The following is a 26,042-nucleotide window of genomic DNA, read 5'->3' as shown; positions in this document are numbered from 1 at the left end:
GGGCCAGTGAACTGTGCCTGTCGTTATTTCAGTTTATTTTCTGTGTCACAGACATGAGTAAAACTACCAGGATCAATCAATCAAACCAAGGTAATCCAAAGTGCCCTGTAGGAGCCCACACATATCACAATCTTCTGAATGTTTTCAGCTATTAAGAAATATTTAAGACTTGGGGAATTGCTGCATTGTTATGAAGTATTGATGTGTATGTATGATCTGTATGAAATACAGACATTGCAGAACTCAAGAACAGATATCCTGTATTGTTCATTCCAGAACAATAATAACTACAAGACTCAGCTATGTCAGCATTTTCAAGATTACAGCAGTAATTCTCTAAGACAATGGATCATATTGCCAATTATTAGTTTTTCTTCTTGCTTATGAATTTTTTAGATAATAGTGTTTTACAAGTAAAAAACTCCAAAATTTCACATCTACTTTTCTTTAGAGACTACATTTAACTATTCAATCATATTTAACTGTCACAGCACTATAAACAGATATTTTGGCCTTTTTTTTTTTTATTCACAAGCTATCAGTGGTACAGTCTGCCTAACATTACAGCCATATAATGCTCCACAAGCAGTGGCTACCAATTAAGATACCTTTATGCTTATCGAACCATTGTATAATGTAACTTTTGACTATTACCTCTTGTTTCTGGATAAATACTGACCTCCTTGCTTGGAGAGAATTCCAGAAGAAGATTGCATAGCGTGGAAGATGCTACTACAAGAATTTCATTTGGAGCATTCTGTAAAACCTGCAGTCACAAAGGGGAGAGTGAGGAATCTCCATTAACTAGTAGGATAAGGAAGGGATCATTTTGAAATCAAATACCTGTAATTATCCTGCACTTTGATATTCCATACTTAAGGAGAGGCTTTGATGCTAGCAGTGCAGAGCCAGACAGCGCTCATTCAACTCAATGTGATGAGACACATTACATGACAAGCTGGAGCAACGCAATTTTAAAGAAACCAGATTTGAGAGCTTTCAGGTCCAATTTGAAAGAAATCAATGGGAATAGAACCCCGCTCTGCAAAGCATATGTGTGCCGGCAGTTGTAATTTAGCTCTGCAGCCATTCTCTCAACAGAGAGCAGGCCGTGTCCTGCAGTGCACCTCTGTGTCATGGTTTGCAGAAAAGCGGAAGAAGCTCCAGGAGGAACCTACTCAATGCTTTTGTACTTTGTGCAAAGCACAACATGGCAAATTTCTTCATGACCATCCTTTCAGAAAAGCGACCAGCCTGGAACAAGTTATACTCTGTCTTATCTGTGCCTGGATCTCCAGCAGGACCAATACATGCCATTCTTAAACAGAGCATCTCCCTTGCATGTTCTGAGAAAACTCAGTGAGGAAATAGGCATGGAGGATACCACTTCTCCTCCAGCAAAGAAAGGGGGAATGGATGGGTTGTTCTGTACCACCTTTTGTTTCAGAGCAGTGAGCAAACTGCAAACATTAACAATTAACTGCATTTACAGTGGCTTGCACTAAAGAACATATATGCAAGTCCTATACTTTTAGATGTTATTCTTCCATGGCTTCTACAGATCTACCTGCTAGGGGAGAGAGAAAGGACTCACATAGTTGTTATTAATCAAGACTGAAAATTAATTTATCTTTATTTAATATTACTTTTATTTTCTATTAAGAATAATTCTTGACATTTTGGAATGCACATACAAGTTTCTGACTTCAGCTTATTTAATAAAAATCAAAATGAACAACTGCCAGCAGCTGTGTTTACACAGAAGTCTGACATCTACATTTGTTTTTTTCACATGGCTCTCCTTTTATGCTAGTTGTGCTTCTTCAAGCAATCCTGACCTTTTTGTGTATTACATTTATAAAGGTTTGATGTTTTCATGTTTGGCCTTTTGCAAACTCTTAACACATTCAAACCATTCCCTCCAAGCCCCTTCAGGTGATGATCATGAGTCCTGAATCATGGGATTATTACACTACAGTGACAGCACAAAACCTGCATGAAAAAGTCTCCCTTGACCTCCCAATAAGACTAATGAATTAGACATCCATGGATTAGTAGTCAAAATTCCCACAACCAATCCACGGATGAATGCTGAACTTTCAATAAATGTATTGTGTATACTTTTAGAAAATAATTTTCCCATCATTACTACCATGAAACTGTAGAAAAAACTAGGCCCATACTTTAGGACCTCTAATTCATACAAGCAACATAAAAGGCTGAGAAAGGTTCTTGGCCTGCAGCCAACAAGATGGCCAGTGAGTGTAGTATAATGAGTCAAATTTTCTTAAGACCATAACTTGTGAGAATTACAACACAAGCAGAACAGAGAAAATCAGGCCTGAATAAAATGTCACTGAGTAGTATGCCCAACAGGCATCTTTCTTGTATTGAAATATCACCAGAAATAACTAAAGGATCTCCTGATCATTTACTTCCTTCCGGACTCTTGAGTAAAGCTTTGAACAGTCAAGCTCACATGACTGTCTCGTTATCAGGCTCATCAGCTCATTTTTGCCAACAACATTTTCTCTGGTCTGGCTATTTTACTTCTGAATAGAGAGTCAAGCTCACTTCAGGTGCATCTCTTGATGATTCTCATGGATGTCAATATTGCCCAAGCTTTCAGGCTTCTTGCTAGCAGACTTTGCTCCCCATTTTCAAGGTCTAAAAGATGTTGAAACTGAGAAACTGGTTTATTTATCTGCACTTAATGACAGTCACATTACAGGATAAGAGATGATATACACCTTACACACTTTGATCTCATTTAATCTTGTGGATAATTGCATTATATTAAAATCTGTCTTTTTAAAGATCTTGTTGAGCTCTTTGGCTTCAGTTTTAGAATCTGCAATGAGATCTAGAATGTAGAGAATTACAGGAGAAAACGCAGATCTAAATTCTCTTGTAGGACTTATAGGCCACGTCTGAACTGTGCCACCTAGTCTGAGCTCAAAATTAAAGGACATAGAGTCCTTGTAGTGCCCTATGTAAACATTAGGGATAACTTAGCCTCACTCACTGATCACTCAAAAAACCCAAAGCAAAACGAAAACTCAACCAAAAATCAAGCATGGACCACAGTCCTCTTTGCTGCTGCTTGGCCTGTGTGGATTTATGACTCTTATGAGAAGGTCCTGGAATTCTGATTTCTAGGTTAATTTCTATTATGATTCTACAGAAAGGCATGAAAATTGAACAGAGACCATATCCTCCTTTAATGGAACAGAACACTTCAGTAGTTGAGACTTGACTTTTCTTTACTTACCTTCATTAAAGGTTTCCATACAGCATGATCCTGAAAACTTGTCCTGAGCTGCTGTACAGAACGGGACAAACTGTGCAAACATCTATAATGGAAAAGAAACCTTCATTGTGAAACATACACACTCACACGTACACTACTGTAATATATACATTGCTTCTACACAAAGATTCAGCTTAGAATTTGGTAAGTAGTAGACTGTAAATAGCAAAAAGAAAATATTGTATTAGTCCAGGATAACTCCCCACCACCACCACCAATAAATTTTCCATCAGTAGAAATGACTTCAGATTAGCTTTTGAAAAATGAGCAGAAATTCTAACAAGTGTAGCAACAGACTTTGACAAGACAAAAGTATTTGTATGAATCAGAAAAGCCTCCTACCTGACTGCAGCTAATCGCACCTTGATACTAGATTCAGACAAGCCATTAACAATACGGTCCATCATATTTTCGGTCTCAATGATCTGGAGCAAAAAGGAATGAATATTATATGAATAAAATAATATAAGCATTTATGGGTTACTGGGGTTTTGTCTGCAACATTTTAAATATTGCATACAAAAACTGTAGCTAAAAAACAGCAAGCCACATTCTCTTCCCAGAGTAAATGGAAAGTAATGTGTATCTGCATACAATTTAGAAAAAAAAAAAAAAAGAAAAAAAATCTACATTCTGTGCTCCACTACAGCTTTCAAAATTATTTTATTAATCATCAAGGAACAAGAGGGTTATACATATATGAATTAGCCTTAATGTCATATTAAAACAAAATGGCCTTGTCAGGCATTGGAACAGGCTGCCCAGGGAAGTGGTGGCGTCACCATCCCTGGAGGTACTCAAAAAACACGTAGACAAGGCACTTCAGGGCATGGTTTAGTGGGCATGGTGGTGTTGGGTTACGGTTGGACTTGATGATCTTAAAGGTCTTTTCCAACCTAAGCGATTCTATGATTCTACGAAAAGAGAGCACACAATATATAAAATATATAAAAAACTACAGATTAGAGACATGTTATAGAGCTATCTGGAAATACACAGTAGTTCATCTGCCATATTTAGACATGGCCAGCACAAGTACTTAAGACTAGGATAAAAGGGAGTTAAATACCAAGATGAAAGACAGCTTTTGTATAATAAATCAACTTTGTTGTCTACGCACCCATCACTTATCAAAAACAATGCTTCAATATGTAAAAGAAGGATCCTTACTATTAACTAAAGAAGTTCATCTTGCAACAAAATAGAAGTTTATGGGTTTGAATTCTGGAGATCCTGAATGGTTCCCCACTGATAAATCTTCCTGCTAGTTATCTTTTCAACACTGTTTTCCTGCCTCCTTTCTGTCCATAACTTTCTTCCCTCTGTTTTTCCCCTTTAACCAGCAAATAAACTCAGAAAATTCTCCTGCCTCCTGTACTTGCCACGTTTGACATTAGCAACTCCATGCTTAATTTAAAAACATGCTGCTTTTAATAATTCATTGTTTAATTCCCCTCCACTTTCCACACATAAATTTTTAACTGTATCAGTGCTCCAATCATCCAATCTCTTCCCCGTGATGTTTGAATAGAATTTGTTTTCCTTCACAGCAACTGCTTTGTTATGACAGTGCAAGCCCCCTTGGTCACTTCAGAATCATGGAAAACATTTTGGCTTTGTTTCCCAACATGATTAGACTTTCCAGGGGTTATTTTTGAAAAAAACATTTGTTTTATAATAGGATACATGACAACAGAGGTATATTCTGTCCCTCAGAACATACATTTCAGAAATTATTCATATGCCACAACAATATTCCTGCACAGCTTATGAGTAGCAAGGACCACATGTTGAAAGACAACTTATTGTGAGAATCTATAGTTCATCACTGTAAAGATGTTTACATAAATAAACCTTACTCTTATATTTTGTTATGGCAAGACATTAATTTTTGTTCAAAACCATGCAAAGGAAGTGCAATCTGAAAGTTTCTGTTGTAACAGAAAGAGAGCTTTCTCCTTTCAACCTATTTACATCACAATGAAAAAAAAAGGGGGCTGGAAGGGTGCAAACTCTTGCACTGCCTTCCAGCCTAACTTTCAGCTACATCTTTGCCTGACTGCTAACATTTTTTCAAAGGCTCACCTTTTTTCGAATATCTTCATCATTTGCTCCCAGGGAAGCATAGAGCTTGAAAGCAGCCTGGCGCAGTTCATGGGCATGCTTCAAATCATGGTCAAGCTATTTAAATAAAGCACAGATATGAAATTTAGACACTAAAAAATTACAGATGTGATATTCTTATTTGTTGTAATCTAGTGCTTGTCTACTGGGGTTTTGTCTACCACACCAAGGGTAGCCAGAAACACAAATGAACTGCTGTTCCATTAGCTGATGTCCACATTTACCAACTGAATAATATAACTGAAGTTAAGAATACGGTTAATTTCTCTGTGGAGTTACAGATAAGTCAACTTAAACAATTTGAGGCCAAAACACCTCTATAAAGTTACAACTCTATCCAGACCATATTCAGGCAAAAACGATTCTTATTTACCCAAGAGAAATTTATAGGAACTAGCCAGGAGAAGTGAAAAAATTGGGAGACAATCAAGGGAAGTTTTATCAAGAGAACTGAAGCAAAAGTAGGAACCAAAGCAGGTCTCTAAATCACAGGACCTCCATCTTAAGGTGGATGTTAACTTCCAGCTTCCACTGTAAAGGTAACACAGCAGGCTGCAAGCTGTCTAGGAGGTTTCTGGAAGGTAACTTCTTAACATGTGTGCTAAAGGGGTGAATTAGGGTGATGCACTACTGGATAGGCTGCTCGCAAATCAGGAAAAACTGCTTAGGGGTATGATAATTAATGGGAGCACTAGCTATAGGGATCATAAAACAGCAGTGTTCAAGTTGCTGAGAGGCGTGAGAAAGGCACAGAGTACAGAGCCTTGACTTCAGGAGAGCAGACCTGGCAGAGCAGATGGGATGTACCCTGGCTTGTTCAGCCAGGAGAAGAGAAGGCTGAGTGGAGACCTAAGAGCAGCCCTCCAATACCTACAAGGAAAACATGGAGCCAGACTCTTTATGGAGGTGCACAGCAAGAGGAGAGACAATAGTCAAATCAAAACAGGAGAGGTTCTTCCTGGATATAAGAAATAGAAGTTCACTATTAGAATGGTCAAACTTTGGAATAGATTGCTCAGAGAGGTTGCTTAATCTCCATTCTTAGTGGTTTTCAAGAGCCAACTGGACAAAGCCTTGAGCAATCTCCTCCAAGCTCAGCACTGACCCTGCTTTGAACAGAAAATTAAGACTTTCAGACCTCTTCACGTTCTTTCCAATGAGAATGATTCTATGATTCTGACTGCCCTCAAAACTCTGTAGCAAAGGGTTCCACAAAACAATGCAATATTTAAAGTCTACACAGAATGCCAGAAAAGCGCTATTAAGCAGCAAAGCACTGAAATAAAAGAACTGTCCAAAATTGAGCTGTATGAGCAATTCTCTCTGGTGCAGCTATATTAGAGCAGAATGTATTACATCATTGTTAAAAACATTTAAAACAGACAAGTAATCGGTTTGGTAGAGTCCTCACTCATGTAGTTTTTACCCTACAGGGTGTAATTCAAATCATTCTTTACAAAGTAAGCACCCTGGCTTCCCAGCTGACTGTTTTTACAGACTTTCTGAACACTCAAAGCATTGTCATAATATTTATAATTGCCCCACTCACATTTGGAACTTAATCATATTTTTGATGCTACAGCCAACATTCATTATTCCTCAATCAGCTGCTAAACTTCCTTCTGCTTATTTAATTTTATACTGCAATTGATTTTTTTTTATATTTAATTTGCATTTTTACATGGAATTCAAGGCAGCTCTATATGCAGAATCAATGCCATTCTATAAAAGTCTGAAAGGCAAGTCTACCTCTTGGGCTAGTTTCAGAGAAAAACCAAGGCTCTGTAGTCCTTTTTTTGGGGGGTACTTTCTAAAAAAATCAGACTCATTAAGAGGGGAAGAGAATAGGCAATGGATATTTCCCTATGCAAAATATCAAAAACAATCTTGCTTCTGAGGTTGATGGATCCACTAGTGCTTTGATTGATCCACTAGTGATTTGGAAAGTGTATCCAAATCTGTAAAAAAGAGTTCACCGATGAGAACTCCTAGTACAACACCTATGAAACTAAGTCTCCAAGGTCCATCTGGTCTCTGTTTATCCAACGTCTTGCAAGTGCAGATAACTCACAATATGAAATGCTACATGACATCCACATGTTTTTCTGCTTTAACAGAATAGAACCATCTCTGAACTTAACATTGTTCACAAACATGACCTAAGAATTGAAATCGCTCTCTCATCAGATGGACTATTATCTCTTATGAAGCTGAAACGTACTGGTTCCTGAAGGTAAGTCTTTTAAACTCTGCAAAGGAGAACCATGACAGATATCTCAGTCTGGTGCTTCATTGCTATCTCTGGAAAACGTAACGGAACTCATATGGTGAAGCTACATTAAACTGCCCATTGCCCATCTCTCTATATTTGACACAGAAGAATGGCAGCATTCTTCTTACAGGATGGGGAGTCCAGATATACACAATGATTTTAGTTTGGATAATAAAAGTTCCAGAAAAAGCAGTGAGCAAGCAAAGACTTGGGAACTATATGCATCAGGAATCAAGTTGTACTGGACCTCTGGTCACCTTTCTATTGAGGAACTCAGACATAAGTTTTAAATGGAGTAAAAAAAGAAATATCCTGAGCCCATTTTTTATTGGTTTTGCACATTTTCAAAGCTTCAGAACTGGGTAAGGAAACGTACCCTCTTGATATCAGTGATTGCACTCACTGAGCTGGGATACTTGAAGTAGTCAGCAAGCATGACAATGAGGTGGTCGGTAATGCTGGCAATTCTCTGGAGCTCCACATCTGTTTCAATCAAATAGGCCAGTGTTTCTGCTCCTTCCACTCGCTCCTCCAGCAGTCTTTCCTTACTACACATTCGAACCAAACATGGCAGAGTCTGAAAAGTTTCAAAACAAACAAACAAACAAAAACCCACCACTCTTTAGTGCAGCTACATTCATAAAGCAGCTCACAAAAAAAATCAAATAGCTATCCTACAGCAATTCTCAAGAAGTTCTTTAAATTGGTACCTTCAGACAAAGATTTTAGTGGTTTTAAAGACTACACACACAGAGAAATTGTTCAGACATTACTAAGTATACAGTAGGCTACTTTCAACCAACTTCTCATGCAGTCAAAATTAGTCTGTGTGAATGCAATGTTTAGAAGTGACCATGGTCAAAGTTTCGCAAAAGGTAAAAAAAAAAACCAAAACCACCAAACACCAAAACAACAAAAACCCAAACCCCCCCCCCCCCCCCCAAAAAAACCCCCCATCCCCTCAAAAGTTCATATTTGCACAGGTTTATTCTTACTACACACAAGAACCAAAAGTACCCAAGCTGCCCTCAAGAAGTATTTGACCCCTCCTGCCCTTTTGTGATCTAAGATTGACTAAGGACAATGCAGTCAAAAATAATCTCAGGGCTTCCTTGACGCACACTGGCTGCTAGGAGTAGCAGGGAAGGGAAGACTACTCCTAAGTAGTATATTTGGTCAACCAGAAATGAAGTCCACTTGGAGTCCAGGTCCATTCTGCCTTAACCTGACAGACCCTCCTACCTTGGTTACACTCACAGTCAGCATTTTTGTCATACCTTCTCTACTTTAAATATTAAAAACAATCAAATCTTTCTTTACCTGAAGCTCAATGAAAAGCACTTAACTCTGGAAAGACCAGTTCTCCAATGGTGGGGACTCCATTCACTCGAGCCTCACCAAATAGAAGTATGAAAATGGATAAGGAATAGTATCAAGGTTTTTGCTTGTGTAACTCCACTGACTTCAACAGAATTACACTAGTAGAAAATGTTTCTCAAAGTTATGTTTTTGGGGACCTGAAATAACATTTATCCTTTGACTGTTCAAATGATTAAATAGATAAATATCTTATCTTCATTCCACAGGTAAGGAAGCAGTTACAGGACTTGCCTATGTTTATTAAAAAAGTAGATGCTACCACAAGGATTACTATTTAGGTTGTGAATCTTGTACCTAATCCAGTGAACCAAAGCACTTCCTCTCTGCTTATCTGTCACTTAAGACATCAGATAAGACTTTCAGCTTGACAGCACAGACACACCTAAGGACTCTTTAAAAAAGAAGACAGCTGCTGAGGTTTGGTAAATTTAAGCAGCCCTCAGAAATTACCTCATTCCAAAAGTGAGATTTCTAGGACCTCTGCAAGTTTGTTCAAAGTTTGCTTTAAAGGCCTTCAGGCATTTAATTATTACTATACTTTTTAATCTGTAGAATTTAGAACTGCAGCATAATAATTAAGTATCCTCAGTTTCAATTACCAAGCTGGTATAAGGTGTATTAAAAACTGAGGCTAGCGTAAATAAAATCATGAAAGCTGAACATAAGCTCTCAAAGAAATCACATTCAGGTGGAGTAAGAATGAAAAGAAGCGGAATTCCATGCCTAAATCACAAAGATAATGTACTTCCCAATTCCTTCCAAGGTCAAATGGCCTGAAGTGAGCTATTTTTTGGAATTCAAGGGCTAGATGTTGTTAAGTCACTGGCTGCAAGCACCCAAGAAACACAAATCGCATACTGTCCAACTTTTAGCAACTCCATCTGTTTAAAAAAAACAAAATCAAGAATTCTGAAGGACACATTTTAACTGTTCCATTAGACCTACAGGTCAGTACAACGTAATTAATGCAGAGGAGTAGGGGACTGTATTAGAGGTGTAAGATGAAGAACCACAAAGCACACCTGACCTTTTCTGGCCAGCAGATAAAAGTCTGAAAATGGACTGTAAAGATGGAATACTTAATTCACATGGTATCGCTGGGATGCTTCAGGGTTATCTGGACAAACAGTCACTTTCGTTATTAGGATTCCAGAGAAATAATTCCCCTTCCAGTCAAATCCATTATTTATCAGCCACGTCTGCCTTCTCCCCACCCCAAAGAATTTTATTTTTTCACGTGTTACAGGCCAACCCACTACTCAAACCAGGCAATGAAAATAAATCAAAACCATTTTGGAAACACACATCCCTGACTGTCCTCTAAAATAAGGAAGTTTGATAGCAAAGGGCCAAAGTTCTCTTCAATAATTTCTGAAAACTAAAGGGGGCATTGCTTTGTCTTAGTTCACCAGAGGTCAAACAGTTTGTGACTGGATTTACTACAGACTGAGACAGTGTGTTATCTTAAAACTATGAGCTCCTGGAGTGACCCCAGAAGAAAAGAAGGGATTACCTGAGGAGTCTGAACAAGAAGGCAAGGTTCTGTGCCTTCCTCCTCTCCTCACTCTTTATTCTACTCTCAAGTATTACAACAAATTTTAGTCTACAGCTTAAAACATTTATTTGCACTGGAGCAGCTTCCATAAAAAACAAAGTGATCTTATTGCTGTGAACTGGCAAGCAAATCAGTTCATAGTGGTTTGAAAGGACTGCAGTTTTCCATTCAGCCCACATGGCAGAGCATGCATAGCCCCACATAAAGTTAGCAGCCAGCTATCAGCAATAACCTGCCTTTGCCTACAGCAGTAGACCCCTATTTCTTCTCCCCAGAGCAGCACAGTTCTGGAACCCACATGTCCTGACTAGGACATAGTCTGTGGTTGAAATGACAGTTAGGGATTTCTGAAGGGAAGAAACTTTCAAAAGAAGAATGAGGTTTACAGGAGCAAGACAGGTTGGGAGCACAGAATTGTAGCCCTCAGTTTGCAGGTGTTGTAATAAAAAAGAAGAGAGAACAGGGAATTGGAGTGTCAATTTGGAAAAAAGCTAAATAGGTGAATGAGGAAGAAGGACGCAGCTTGGCTTCCTTACTTGCTCTAAGACCAGATGCCTGTACAGAAGAGATACCACTATCAAGACTGGAATGAATTGCATTTTGGACTTTCTTGAGTAAAGAGACAGAAAGAATGGGCCTTTGTGTCAGCAAACATATGGATTTTTCATTTGTCATTACCTGGAATAATGGATACCAAAATTGCACTAACACAAGCCATAGATATGCCAGACTCTATGGCCATGGATATTGGAAGGAATAAATATGCTTTCTTATTCCAGTATCTTACATACAAGCTACTCTTTCCCCAGCATTACCAAAGAGTAGGACTAAGGGACAGCTCTTGACACTCTCATTATAGTTTTCCAGTTTAAAATATAAGCTTGCAGGAGCCATCAGGGGTTTGCACCAGACCGCAGTCAGAAGATACTAACCAGTAGCCTTTGGTGGTAAGCATTTATTGTTTTAAGCAGTACACACAGCTATCTGCAGTACCATGGACTTGCAGCCCATTCTGTGGTCACGCATACACTTAGCTGTCTGTTCACAAGAGGATCTGAACACCACAGAGGGGCCTTCACAGCCAAAGACAAAGAACTCTTGTAAAAAGTTACTAGGTCTCAGATCACACACCACCAAATCCACACAATGACTGCTTTGCTGATTAGATCCTTCACTTGCTAGATTCATTCCAAGAGCACATGTAGTCTTCTCAATCTCAGTACAGGGGCACATATGGGGAAAAAATAATTTTTTCAAGCATTTAATCTGCATTTCCTTAAGTCTGAACCATGTGTTATTCTCTGGAATGAAGGATGCTAAAAACATACTAAAAGCTTTGGAGTCTGCCAGACTGCTACAGTAATTATCAAAGAAAGCAAACAGGTTTTCTTATTGCAGTACTACAGTAATACTTCAATATCTCATGGAGAAACAAGCAGTGTTGTTGTTATCTGATCTCTGGCTGATATGTTTTCTCATCAACACTTTTTTCTTTTGTCTAGCTATAGAAGTGTGACTATTAAGAAACAGATTACATTCCCATGGTATTTAATGAAGTTTCCTTTACTGAATTTCCTTATAAAGTCACATGCAGTATAAAAAATCAAATCCAGTCTTTCAGCATGACAGGTTTGGGGTTTTTTGTAACAAATTTCCCTAGCCAAATTATGAAGCAGACAAACGTACAAAAACATCATGAAACCTGAGAAATCATCTACTCGTGACAGACTCCACGTATAAACTGTGCAAGTATTCTGGCTATAGCTTTGTGAAATAAGCTATTGAAAGACAAACTGGTGCCTTGTTCATATACAGAGACCAAGACAGTAATGTTGCTTCCATGTTACTTAAAAATGGTTACTGAAATGATTACAAATCTCAAAAGAGATGTGTGTCAAACTCCAGGATATTTATTCCTGGATATTGACCTTTTAGTATGATTCTTTATTTAAAACTTCTTTAAAAAGCCATGTCACTATAAATGCTTAAAGACAGAAAGGGAAACTAGGGAACTGATTTTTTAGATAAAAAAAATCAGGAGAACTTGGTGCTTTGAAATCTTCAGTGGAACCAATTTTGTACTACTTTTTATATGAGACAAATAAAACCAGGATAGCCCTACGTGAGAAAAACATTCTAAACAGAAAACTGTTTAACCAGCTCACCTTAAGAACGATGCAAGAATCATCTGTCCGTATTGCTCCAGCTCTGCACATGGAAGTAAGGCTGTAACAACATAATAAAACATGTATTCACCTACAATTGGTTTTTATGCACTTAAGAAAGATGTAGCAGACCAACTGTGCTAATGAAAGGTACTCCCCTTTGTTCCACCATTGATTTAAATACATTTGTGCTTACTAGACTTGGGCACACGAACAAACTACTACAGGCGTACTTTTAAGCAGATTTCTAGTACAGAACATCTTGCTGGAGCACTGATCAACACATATACCACACACTGGTCAAAAAAGGTCTAACCAACAAACTCGATTGATCCATAAACCTCTCTTACCAACAAAAAATCCAAAATTAACAACCTGCATTAAGATAAAGTAGCAATATACACTGTCCTTGCTGCACACAGTATGGGCAAGCACTTAAAACAGTCAGGAGAGAATCAATAGCGAGTTGGTAGTCTGACAGCTTAGTCAGAAACCATTCAAGCTTTGCGTTAGCCTAGGAGATGCAGCACCGCTGTGATGCTTGTCCACAAGCATGTCTTAACACACTGCTGGAATAAGCACATTCTTACTAATGATAAACCCAATTAAGTCCCTGACAGTGAACGAAACCAGCATTTGTTCTTTATTAGACAGCAACTTAGAAAGTGGGTATCACAACTCCAAGGTCTCAAACTACAATGCTGACACACAACATCATACAAATGCGTAAGTTGCTTTGTTAGTTTACCTGTACACATGCTCCAAGCTACCAGAAACGCAAAGTAGTTCACTCACCAATAAAAGTGTTTTACATTTAAGTGGTTTATCGTTTTTACCTGCTCTGCTACAAGGAAGTGGAATGAAGCTGGGGGATAACTGCTCTGCACTCAGTGCGGGAACAGTCAAGTATCTCTTGTTTTAGCTTTTGAACTAAGCCATTGTAACTGGCTTTTATCATACCACAGTTGAGGTTAAAGAAATAATGGCATTTCAGTAAACGTGACTTAAAACTAACATGTTTCAACTCTCAGTGGGCAGGTTAAAAGCATACATAGGGTCAATTATAATTGCTCAGCTGAGGAGCAGTAATATGCTAACATACTGTAAGCATATTGTGATTCATTGCATTCCTGAGCTCTTTCCAAGTGCCTAAAGAGTTCTTTCACCTCTTAGAAGGTAACATCATTGATCCTGTTCCAAACACCTACGAGTGACAGACATAGCTAAAATCCCATAATCAGAAGTCTTTGTATATATTATTTCTCAGAAGAGAAAAGATATGACTTGATTGTTAGCATAGAGGTAATTTTTATAAACTTTTACTGTCCAAGCCTTGTGGCTGACAAAATACTCATTTTCACACCTGAACAATCAGGAGGAAAGCACCCATCTTGCAGTTCCCATTTAGCCCAGCTAGACCCTATTTGCCAGACAAAGCAGCTCTATTTCAAACATGAAATAAGTTCAAGTATTTTTACTTCAGGCAAAATAGGCTTGGCTTAGCTGGAAGCAATTCCAGTAATTTTAGTAGAAAAGGTTACTGCTCCACTTGTAGCTGTAAAATCGTTCTCCCAAGAGGCTTACTGCTCTTCCCTCTGTGCCAACACTGCCACTCAAGTGAAGAAGGATCTTTATTTCAATCAAGAGGTATTAATTTGGGTCTTCCACATCTACTTCAATTGTTGAAAAACAATTCTTAAGATAGCCTTGCATGCCAGTCTGGATTCAAACAGAAATTTAACAAAAGGCTTCACAAATGCATAAAAAACCCCTTCTACATCCACATTCCAAGGACTCTCCTAACAAATCAGAAAGGAACTGCAGATTAATTGACCAGAGCTGGCAAGGCAGGAGTGAAGTCTAATTTAGAAGCAGAAAAAAAGAGGACCTGTGACAATTGCACCTACTACTCTCAATAGAAAAAAAGAAAAGAGAGATAGTCTGACTTGGAGGGAATCGAGTAGGGAATGGACTTACAGAAGAAAAGCCAGTAGGGCCTTGCAAGCCCCCAGGACTGTCGTGAAACTGAGGCCTTGAGTGCCCTACTAAGAAGGATGACTGCCTGTGGACTAATTAGAAACCCAGTCTGAAACTCAAGATAATGGTTTGTCTTCCATTTTCCTGCAATTTTCTTTTTTGCTTTTCACTGCATCATATTTTTCCATGCTTTCAAAGGTCTGCTTGAGCCAAAGTACTGCAAAGCAACAACAAAAGATGGGATTGCCTACCCAACTCCTTCCAATTTGAAGCAGATCAGTAAAGAACACCAATAGACCTGGGAGCATTCATCCCAGAACAAGAAGAAAAGTCCAGAGCCAGGCAATTCTTTTAACTCCAATCTGCCTTCATGACTTATCAATGCCTTGTATCTCGAGATCAGTGGAAAAAAAAAAATTTCTAATACTTAATTCTCTATGTATTCTCTCAATTCTCAAAGAAACACATAAATCAATCAGGACTGAGACTGTACAATGCAGTTAATTTAACTTGGCTTCTTCACTAAGAGCTACCTAACAAAACCAGTAAAACCAGATTGCATAGACCAGTTGTGGTGGGAATGGAGCATGGGAGGTCCCTAGACAGGCCTCCCATATAGAGTGGGATTACCTAAGACACCCCCCCCCCCCTGCCAAATGTCTTTATAACTTCTTTCATGAATGGGTTAAGTCATCATAACCTGGCAATATTACAAAAGAGGCCATCCTACCTACCCCACCTCACCCAGAATCTCAAGACCTTGCACTGAGACAAGTGTCAGTGAAATTGTTTGCTGAACTGAATCAGAGAACTCACTGATCCAGGTCAAAAATAAGCCATCAAAATCTAAAAGAATAATCAAACAATACATCAGTGCCCAAACTCTTAAGTTACGTTTAATTTTAGTAGTTTATAGTGGTGGGTAATTTTTTCTCTTTAACCCCCTGAAGTAATTTATTCCATTATCAACACAACAAAAGGAAAAGGGTCTTAAAGGGAGTCAACTCCCAGCTTATGAAGCGAGTATAACCCTAGTGTTGCTGTTATGGAACTTGGTCACATTTTGTCACGGAGTAGAAAGTCATTATGAATACAAACACACAGAAATGTGCCACCAGAAGGGAAAGTTTGATTTGAACTATAAAATTAATTAATAACATTAATTCTGCTGTATGAAGACATGAAGCTTAAAGAGTAATCTATTTTAATTAAAACAGTTGGGAAGAGGAACTAGGTCTGCTCTCTCATCATCTTAGTGCATACAGTTGTCAACACACCACAGCCCCAGTCACCTGAGTGAGTCCTCTGAACAGTCGTGCAACAAGGACATTAACTTGTACTACATGATTATATCTCAGTATTATACTCTGTAAGGACATACAATTGACCATAGCCTATCCAAAGTAAAACTTATCATAAAAACCAAGCTACTTGTGAAAACTGCAGTTCAGCTTGTGAAAATCCACATGTGAATACATGTTCCTGACAAAACTGCTGCCCAGCAACATTTTTTCCTGTCTATATCCAGCAAAGAGTGAAAGTTATGCTATAAAGATTATTAGGTGAGAACCACTTCTTCAAGGATTTAGATTAATGCAAATATCTGTAATTATTCCTAAGATTTTAGATCACATTACTTTGCAACAAGCAAAAAGGGAACAGTTAAAAACTACATATTAAATTGTATACTATTTCATTCTAATTCCCAAAGAAAATTACCATTTGGCTGATGTGAGCTGCATTTCAATAGGCTTGTCCCTTTGTAACATCTTCACAAAAATTTGCGGTAACAATTCTCCATCAACCGACACTGCAAGCAATGAAAGAGAACTCCAAGTAATTCTAATTCAGCCAATCAACAAAATGACTGTCAAATAAGCCAACAGCAACATTATACTTACCATTTACAAGAGTCACTGATACCTGGGGGTTTTCAAAGGCTAGAACTGAGAAGCATTTCAATGCTTGCATTCGAACCTGTGTAAAAACATTATATATATTAAGTATAAATGTAAACACTAACTTAAAATGCAAAAATTGGTCTATACTGCTGTATAGGCTTGCAGAAAATAATTCTATATAAGTAATAAGAAATATAGGTGATGAATACAAGGCAGACAGAAACATCTAACTCACACCTTCATTCCTGTGATCTCTCTGTTGGAATTATCCTTCTATAGGGTATGTTGTGAACTACTTGTGAAAAAAAACAAGCAAGGATAAAACTTGGTAACTAGACAGTCCGAAATACTGGTCTTATTTGTGATGTCTCACAAACATGCAAACAACAACAAAAGAATAGAAGTATCATAACAGTAGTACTTTTTCTTTCCAGGACTCATAAGTATATAAGAGAATCAGTAATACATGTTGTTGAGATTTGTATTTCAGAAGCCTTTAAAGGTTAAGTTTAATAAAATATCTACAGAGAACCTAAGTTTAATAAAATGCCTACAGAGAACCATCCAGTTGAAGTGATTCTGAACTAATCTTAAAACAAATATATACCATAAGTTTTACTGCTATTACACAGCCTCAGGTATCACCTGTACAAGAAGGATTCACAAATTTCTTCATGCTGGATCTTCATCCTCCAGTCCAAAACCATGTCTTGCTGTAACCAAACAGTATTTCATGGTTGCCTAGTCACACTAGGCTGTGAAGTCTTTATAACAACTTTTCTGACACAGGGAAGACCAACCATTATCATCTTCCCAGATGAACAATCTAATTTAGTTCAGATATTAGCCTTCGTCTTCACCTTCTAGAGTTGCACATATTTAAACTGTGTCCATGTCTTTCCATGTTTCTGTTACCATATTCTTAGTGTGAAAACAAAGAAAAAGGAACAAGATTTTGACCTAAAGAACCCCATCACTGCAGAAAGCACTTACTGCAAGTTAGATTTAGGCCCATCCCATCCTCCTCAACAAAAAGTCTTAGAAACATGGAAGTCCAAGGGTAGACAACAATGGCAAAGACAATCACACTTCTGTGTGTTAATTTTATATCTAATCATAGCCACAGTAAGATCTCTTATCAGTAGTCGTGAAGTCTTAGGAGGAACAGATAGCAGGTTACCTGGCTTCAGAACAAAAGCCTTGTTTGACAACAGTTGCATTTACTTTTGAGACAATCTAATGAATACAGTGTATCCTTCAAAGTAGCAGGAAGGCGAGATTGTGTATCAAAAAAGCACTGAAAAAAGTCAAACCCACAGCTCAAGAGCTGTATTTCTGCCAGCAGGAAGTCAGGGGCAGGGGCTAACGGTTCTACTGAGGACAACTGAAGTCTAGCTGGAAGTTAACTATTTTATATAATATTGCTCTACTGATTAAAGATATTAAAATTACTATGATGACTACTTTCTTTGCTAGTAATGTCTACTTAAGGGCAATTAGTTCAGTAGTTACATGAGAAACAGGGAACGCAAGCATTTGGAAAAATATGTAAATATGGTCTTGAAACCATTATCTGTAATTCCACTGTATAAGCTGTAGTCCCTTTGTGTTAAGACATCTCACCAGTGGTGAAGATGCACACTTGTAATGATATAACACATAGGAAAGATATTTGTAGAAACAGCTGGCTATGGGACAATCCCAAAACCAAAGGAAAAGAGTTTATTGAAAAATAATAGGCAACTCTCTTGGCAGACCTAGACAAACTCTTCTCATGGGGATTGAAATCCCATTTTGAGGGTTTCTGCTGTTTATTGGTGTCGTCCTACTGCCTAAATCATCTAAGATACCTTGCTGACCTTTACTGCAAGTATTGAAAAATAAGCAAAGTTTTTAAATGCTGTGTTTTCCTGTTAAGCTCTTATTTGGCTGAATATTAAGAAACTGTATAGAGAGGTGTGAGAATGAGATAGCTGGTAATCTACAAAAATGGATCAGTTACATTAGAAATCTGAGAATGTCTAATTACTGCAGAACACTAGGAAAGCAGCTAAGACCACAATGAAGCTCTTAATCCCAGGAGTATTAACAGAGGAAAGTGTATGAAGAGCAGTTCAGTATGTACACCTGGAACTTAAAGGCCTGACCAAACTAGCAAAGGAGAAAATAGAGAATACTTTATACATCTCTCCAGTAAGGTAGGACTAAATATATGTATTTTAATGCAAGACTGCATGTACCTTGTTGGTGAAAAAGCAACGTGAAAAATTCACATTGCTCCAATTTCTTTATTTTAAAGCAGCTCTTTGAAAAAATTAGGGAAGGTTCGAAGTTGTTAGAAAGGGTTCCAAGCCAAACATAGCCTGGAAAATTCACCTTACAATACACGGTAAAAAAGGTCAGCTAATGGGAGAAAGAACAAAATGTTGCCTGATCATGGTGAAAACTACTTAGTACATAAAGACAGAAAACAGAAGCTTATCAGTCTCACTAACAAAATATTGAAGACTGCATACTTCCTACTGGATTCATAAACACCACCCCCCCCAACCCCAAAACCAAACAAAAAGAACCACACATGAGATTAACAAGCCCCTAGAACAGAGCAGCAAATTTCCCTTCACTTGAAATTCTCATTTAAAGACTAGTTTTCCTGCTGAAAGATACTTTATCAAGAATGTTCGTCATGAGGTAGGAGATCAAAATAGACAAGCACAATTATCTCATCCAGTCTCAATCAATCAGCAAACAGCCTACTTTCAATAAAATAAAAACGGCCCAATAACATATTAGATATTGTAGTAAAAATAACTCAAGATAAATTTGGATACTTTGAATTGTTTCTTATTTTCAGAATAATGACATTCATACTGAATGCATGTCATTCATTCGGGGGCGGGGGGGGGTGGGGGGGAGGCAGAGAAGAGCTGGGGATAAACTGGTATCTTCATGAGAAAGTCCGGAAGTTCAACTGCTTAGACATCATAGGATTGGCTTCAGCCAGATTTCAAAATTATTTGCATAGCAGATATCTGTTAGCCCTCAAAAAAACAAACTACACAGAAGAGCCTCAGAAAGCATTTTGTGCATTCAAACATTTTATTAAGTAATCTACACGAGATTAAGGCTGTGCTCAGGATTTGAAATTATGGCGTTAGACTGAGAAGAGCTAGTTGACCCTCCTTGCCACCAAGTTACAGGTAGAATATGATGCTTTGCCCCAGAGGTGGTACTTTCAGATAGTCCAGGATGAACTTCTAAAACGTAACAGAGATGGAGCTGAAACTCGTGAAATTCAGCGAGCACAAAGCACAGGTAGATGGTGGCTTCCACGCATTCCATATCCATGTTTTCACAGGTATGACTTCTGTTTACGACAGCTCACATTTGCTTTTCTTTGGCTTAATTTCTTTTTCTGATTTATTGTTCAACAAATTAGACCATTTCTATTGGCTTGCCGAGTGACCGTTTTCCTTTGGATCAACAACAGCCACCTCTGTTTTAATTAATGGTGTTTTAACTTTACAGAGCATTCCAAAACAATATGTCTCATTTTGATAGAAATTCATAGGACAAATAAAAACAACTGTTTTTCTAGAAATATACATTATACCTCTTTATAGTTCTAGTTCATATGTGTAGACATAGTTTTTACAATCTTCATTTGGATTTCTTTCATAAATATATGTAAAACACGGAATAATTTTAATGTCTTACTTTGTAGGAGGTGGAGACTAACAGATGTGCGATATTCTGAACAGCTCCATGGTTGAATAAGATTGTCTGGTGATCTGGACCCTTCAAAGAAAAACAAAAAACAATTTATTTTTTTAAAAGAAAATATAAGGGGTTTCCACTGTCTGCAACTTATTGTTAAGTATTAAAGGTAGATTTACTGACAATTACTTTGTAATCAGCTGGCACACCAACTTTTTTTTTTTTTTAAGTAAACAAGTCCAACTCTTATTTTTATAGTATTTGTCCTTTTCCAGTAATCATTTCCACTCTTTTCTTCAATAGGCAATGAAATTAGTTTTCACAAATGAAGAAACATGGATAGAATACTTATGGTTCTATTCTTCATATTGGAAACAATCAAAAGCTCCTGATTTTCTATACAAATCATATAAAAAAATCCCCAGTTACTAATATCTTCTTCACTGGTAATATTAAGCATTTTCAACAATTCTAACTTCAGAAGAGAGGGAATTAATTCTGAAACTGTTTCCAGACAGAATGTGACAGTGCTTTGGGAACAGATTCACATTTTCCTCCTACAGATTATTTTAGTTTCAAATATATTTAGCGATAAATCTAGTCAGCCATCACTCATTTATTGACTTCAAGATCTAAGTCAGCAATAACTGATAAGTTAATATTTTTCCAAGATTTAAAAAGCTTTTGGAATTAAACACAAATACTGAATTTTACAGTAAAAAGATCTCAGAACTTCTGTAGTATGACAAGGCTCAATGAGGTTGGAGAAAACAACATGAAATCTCAATGGGGCCTGCAACCCTCAATAGTCTCTTGTGAAATCTGATCTGTGATTTACAAACATCTCTTTAGAAGTAGATTCATGACTCCAGTCATCTTTGCATTAAGCATGGGCTATGTGCAATTTAAATTCAGCTTTTAGAATGTCACAGCATTAATCATACATCAATGCATTTTCTTGACTAATCTACAAGTGAAGAAAGTATCTTCACTCCTTCATCTTTTTTTCAAAGCCAGATGAGTTTATGGGCACATCTATAAAACATAGTATGCATGAGTGACACTTTATTTTCACATTTGAGATACAGCTGAAATCAGATTCCTCTTATATTCAAAATAACATTTTTAGAACATCCCTTACCTCTAAGAAAAAAAAAAAGCATAATATTAGTTTTAGATGTAACATATCTGGTGCTTTAAGAGATGCTTCAGCTGCTACTGCCACCAAGAGCTTTCTACCAAAAAATGCAATTAAAACATCATGGTTGAAGTAGGAAAACAACTTACATTGGCACACAGAAGTGGCTGAGGCAATGATTTAAAGCCGCAGCTATGCCAGTGTTGAAGCTGAAGAACAGATATTAAAATATGTGAAAAAAAAAAGAATGAAATTAAAGTAAAAGAAATCATATTGACCTAGATAGTTCTAGTAATTCACAAGTATTAGTGATTTTTCAATGAGATGCAGACGGTAAATTCTGTGCAAACAGGACAAATGCACGTACAGAGGTGACGCTTGGGTGTATTCTTATTTGCATAACCAGACGTACATGAAAATATCTAATCTGTACATGTTGTGTTTGCAGACACCAATCCATCTTGTTTAATGCACAATCAGGTTAACCCATACATAGGGACAGCTTCAAATATAAATGTGAAAACTTGAGAATCTAATGTATCATTTCCAAGCAGCTCAGGCACCACTTTAATAGCAAGGCCTTCTGCTTATTTCTCTTTGGGTATACTGACAGAGTTCCAGGATCCAGTGATCTTTTTATCCAAATATGATTGAACAACACAATATTTCAGGAATAGAAATCACACCTCTTGCACGATTTTCCACCATAAAACGTCAATTTTCAAGAACGCAGTAGGATAGAACAATGTAACAATTCATTCCATAATGAAATTTTAAAAGCAGATATCTAAATGCAAATGTACCTTGGTTCAGTGATCCAGCACCAGGCCTAAGATCACATAAGAAAACATTCTCAAAATGGGCTTGGGAGGAAGCTGCCTTGATTACAGGCTTTATCCTGGATCTTTCCCAGACACAAGATTTTAATTTTCAACTGGTGGTGAAATTACTACTTATGCAGAGATGTCACAGCATTCAAGTATAAGTTCCAGAACTATCTTTTCAAATTATTCATACAACCATGTGTTTCCAAATGCATACCTTATCTTTTTAATTTGACTATTAAAATAGTAAAGCTTACCTACTCAAATCACTTTCTCTGGAACAAGTCAACTGCGATAGAGAGAATCTTAAAAAGTAAATTTTGACTTGCATTTTAGCGTACCATGTACATCAACCTGATTTCAGTTTACTTATTTGCTTATATGTTGATAGAATCCTGGCTCCGTATGTTAAGAACTGCATCTGCTCCCCCTGTAAATCAACACTTCCCCTTGCTTAGGATGGCTCTTCTTCAGGGTCTACATTTTCTATCAGTTAATTTTAACCCTAAAAATGCAGTGAGAAGCAGTAAAGCAGAAAACAGCAGAAATATGCTAGGAACTTGAAGTAAGGATTTCCTAGCTCAAGAGAACAGGTCTGAGTTTTTCCAGGGAAATCTGAGCAGGTGAGAAAGAAAGAAACCTGAGAAGCCCAACCAAACAAGATTCTGGCAAGAAAGAAAAAAAAATGGATGCACAAGATCTAAGCAGAGAACAGTATGCAGGAACAAGGAGGGTAGGAACTGTAATATGTCACTATTAGTTTAATGAATAAATCTACTAAGATGAGGAAAAAGAGAAATAAAAGCATCAATACCTCTTTATATGCTAAGCCTTACGTAAACATGAAAGCTATAACAACATTTCTTCAGGAGAAAATTAGAAAGGTTCTCTTACTCAGCGGGGAATATGGAGTCTTCATTTAAAATGTAGTGAATACTGAAACTTTCAGTATTTAATTTTCTATTTTTTTTAAATTGTAAGAACATACTTTGCCTATCCATATAACTCAGAAAAACCCCTGCTAATTCTGTTTCACTGTATTGGATGTATTTTATTACATCTGAAAATACAGTAATTGACCTTGATAATCAGACCTGAAACCCAAGAACTGAACAAAAAAGAAAGGGGGCATTTTAGATTTTTGTCAAACAGCTGCATTTGCCTTGGCAAGAGAGAAATGTGTTCCTGATCAATTTAACATTTGTGATGATCTGTTTACTCAACCTCAAATATTTTTCTTTGTTATGCAGCTAATGTTTATTCCATAAATGCAACCATTTCCTAATACTCATACCTATCACTTAGCTTTTCTTGTGCATTCATGTTTTTATCAGTTCACACAACCAACTTTTTCTTTCCAAAAAGTTGGATTTTTTCAAAACATTCACTGTAAAATTTGTTCCAAGAGTGATTTGGGGGGTGGAGGAGGCATTCAAAACAGTATACTGAGTTCATAAGACCTTACTTCCTCTATTCTTAAGTGACTAGACATTTGCTTTGTTAACAATATATTTGATATGCAAGTCACCAGAAGTTAGTGGAGCTATAAGTAACTCATTTGGAAAACGATGGCAATAACTGTTTTCATGTTGGATTAATTACCTGAAGTTACTCTGCTGTTCTCACACAGCCAATAGGGTTTATATTACTACAGAGCTAACCCCTGATTATACAAACTGACTTCTACACTACTCTGTAATCAGCCCTGTGTTATTTTTCTTGTAAGTCAACATGGGCTGATTTTACACCTGTTCAAGCTACTGAGCCTATTAAGGAGCCTTTCCAAGGGCCACATAAACATGAGATGCCTCACTGGTCCATTTTTCTTCTTAGAATACCAAATTCTTTTTCCAGTATTAGCTATAGCTCTGAACTTCCACAGTCCAGTGTAGGATTTTGTCTTAATGTTTTCTTTAAACAATTCTATAAATATTAGCAGCTGAGCTATATTTTTATCTTACACTAAGTCTACAGTTTTCAGCCCTCAGTTTCACTTAACAGAAGAAATGCAACTGGATGAAGGTACATAAATAGCTGTCAAAGTAGAGAAAAATACTTTTTTAACAAATGAGTAATTCAGAGTTCCAGAAGACTCATTGTAAGTGATAAGGTGGAAAGATATTTTTCAAAGTAAATACTTACAAGTTCATAAATTTTGGAACTTTTTCACTTGTTCATCTGGGAGATAACTATGATCTATGATCTTTTAGTTTTAAACTTTCCAAAAAGGGAAAGATGCTGTACAAATCTGATTTCCTACACTGAATTATTTTGATACAGTTACTGTATAAGCCATGGGTACAGTAACTACCAAAAAACCACAACAATAATACAAAAAACAGTGGTGTGCAGAAACTCGGAGGCAGGGGGAGAGAAGGAAAAAACTTCTGTGTTTCAGGTGGGGTTGCCACTGTTTTTAAACTAGTCTTCCCAAATCAAGAGAATTGCGTTACACAGCAGGAATGAACATGTATCTGGATAAACCTGTAACTGGTAGAACTCAACTGAAAAGGACATTCTCTGGGTTTAAAACAGCTGTCTTGAAAGCAGATGCAAGACCTCTGCAAAGAAATGTTCGCACTGTCTTGAGACTTCCAGATAAAAAAAAATAAGCTTTCCAAAATTTATACTGATAATAGCGAGGATTGCTATTTGCCTAGACTGTTGACTTTGTTTAGTAGCCAAAGGTATAAATATATGTATAAGAACATATATACACACTGTGTAAGAAAAGCACTTATTTGCCTATTTTGTTCTACCGTAGAGAAACATGTATCAACCCCAATAAATCTGTCAGCAAATCCAGAGCAATAACAGTTCAGTCATTACTGTCCTAATGTTCCTGCCACAAAAGGCAGTATCATCTTACATAGTTTCTTATATGCCAGAAACACAACAAGTTGCATAAAGAACATGTATTCTCTTTCTTACTTTGCAGCAATGTGAGAAGATCTGACATATGTATTCTTGTGTATATCGAGACCTACTGAGCAGTGCCATGAGGTGGGAGATAACTGTAGCATCCTGGAAACAAGTCAGAAAAGAAAAAAGTATTAACACTGTATTTCAGCATAGTTTCTTCACAGTTTGTTACTTAAGAGTACTCCTGATTCTGCATTCAGTGTTCTGCCTTCCACTGAAACTTGTGTAGACACAGAACAAGACCATCAAAGTAGCAGAAGAGAGACTCCAAGGCACAAGTGACAGTTCTGAGTCAAATCCTCATGGAAAAAATAAAAGATCAGTGCAAGTGAGGTATAAAACTTCTGGAATTTGTCTTCAGAATCTTTGCTTCATGAGAAAACAATAAAAGAATGTGAAAAAACAAACATAACAGCTGCAAACATGGTCACTGAAAGCAATTACTCCAGGATTTGTCTTAATATTTTCTTACTACAAGTGTGATTTACTTACCTCTTCATTTCAGCTCTTAGTAGAAAAGATCAGGGAGGGGAACAAGGTGCCAGACTGAACAATATACAATCCACCTTGAATTCTTTGGCACTCACTTTCTAACCGATTAATGTGGGGTAGTAATTTCCTTTAAGTCAAACACACACTATAGATGCTATTAGTATGTGTGACGCTAATGACAGAAAATTCCAAATAAATCAGCAGAAGAAAATCATTATACTGAAATTCCCTTCTGAAAACACATACAGTTACTTAAGCTCTGTGG

The 26,042-nt window shown here is 37.2% G+C and overlaps 1 protein-coding gene across 8 annotated transcripts in view; it reads right to left on the bottom strand.

The window, feature by feature from the left end:
• ARMC8 (armadillo repeat containing 8) overlaps positions 1 to 26,042 on the bottom strand; it is an 82,750-nt gene that overhangs the window by 12,749 nt on the left and 43,959 nt on the right. For 7 of the 8 annotated variants that reach the window (XR_773957.1, XR_773958.1, XR_773959.1 and 4 more), the window contains 11 exons: positions 25,295 to 25,387; positions 21,689 to 21,748; positions 20,402 to 20,482; positions 16,685 to 16,760; positions 16,503 to 16,593; positions 12,807 to 12,867; positions 8,083 to 8,283; positions 5,396 to 5,491; positions 3,653 to 3,735; positions 3,272 to 3,353; positions 680 to 766 (listed from right to left, as the gene is read on the bottom strand). Coding sequence is in view for 5 of the 8 variants with exons in the window: in XM_010561147.1 (XP_010559449.1) it covers positions 680 to 766; positions 3,272 to 3,353; positions 3,653 to 3,735; positions 5,396 to 5,491; positions 8,083 to 8,283; positions 12,807 to 12,867; positions 16,503 to 16,593; positions 16,685 to 16,760; positions 20,402 to 20,482; positions 21,689 to 21,748; positions 25,295 to 25,387 (1,011 nt within the window). In the remaining 3 variants the exon portion in view is untranslated. The remainder of the gene's footprint in view (positions 1 to 679; positions 767 to 3,271; positions 3,354 to 3,652; positions 3,736 to 5,395; positions 5,492 to 8,082; positions 8,284 to 12,806; positions 12,868 to 16,502; positions 16,594 to 16,684; positions 16,761 to 20,401; positions 20,483 to 21,688; positions 21,749 to 25,294; positions 25,388 to 26,042) is intronic. The other variant, XM_010561148.1, reaches the window with a different exon arrangement.

Source organism: Haliaeetus leucocephalus, unplaced genomic scaffold, assembly GCF_000737465.1.
Source record: "Haliaeetus leucocephalus isolate CR32 unplaced genomic scaffold, Haliaeetus_leucocephalus-4.0 Scaffold143, whole genome shotgun sequence".
In the NCBI taxonomy this organism is placed as follows: domain Eukaryota; kingdom Metazoa; phylum Chordata; class Aves; order Accipitriformes; family Accipitridae; genus Haliaeetus; species Haliaeetus leucocephalus.
Note: the sequence above shows the minus strand (reverse complement) of the source record. Positions and strands in the feature narration are given on the sequence as shown.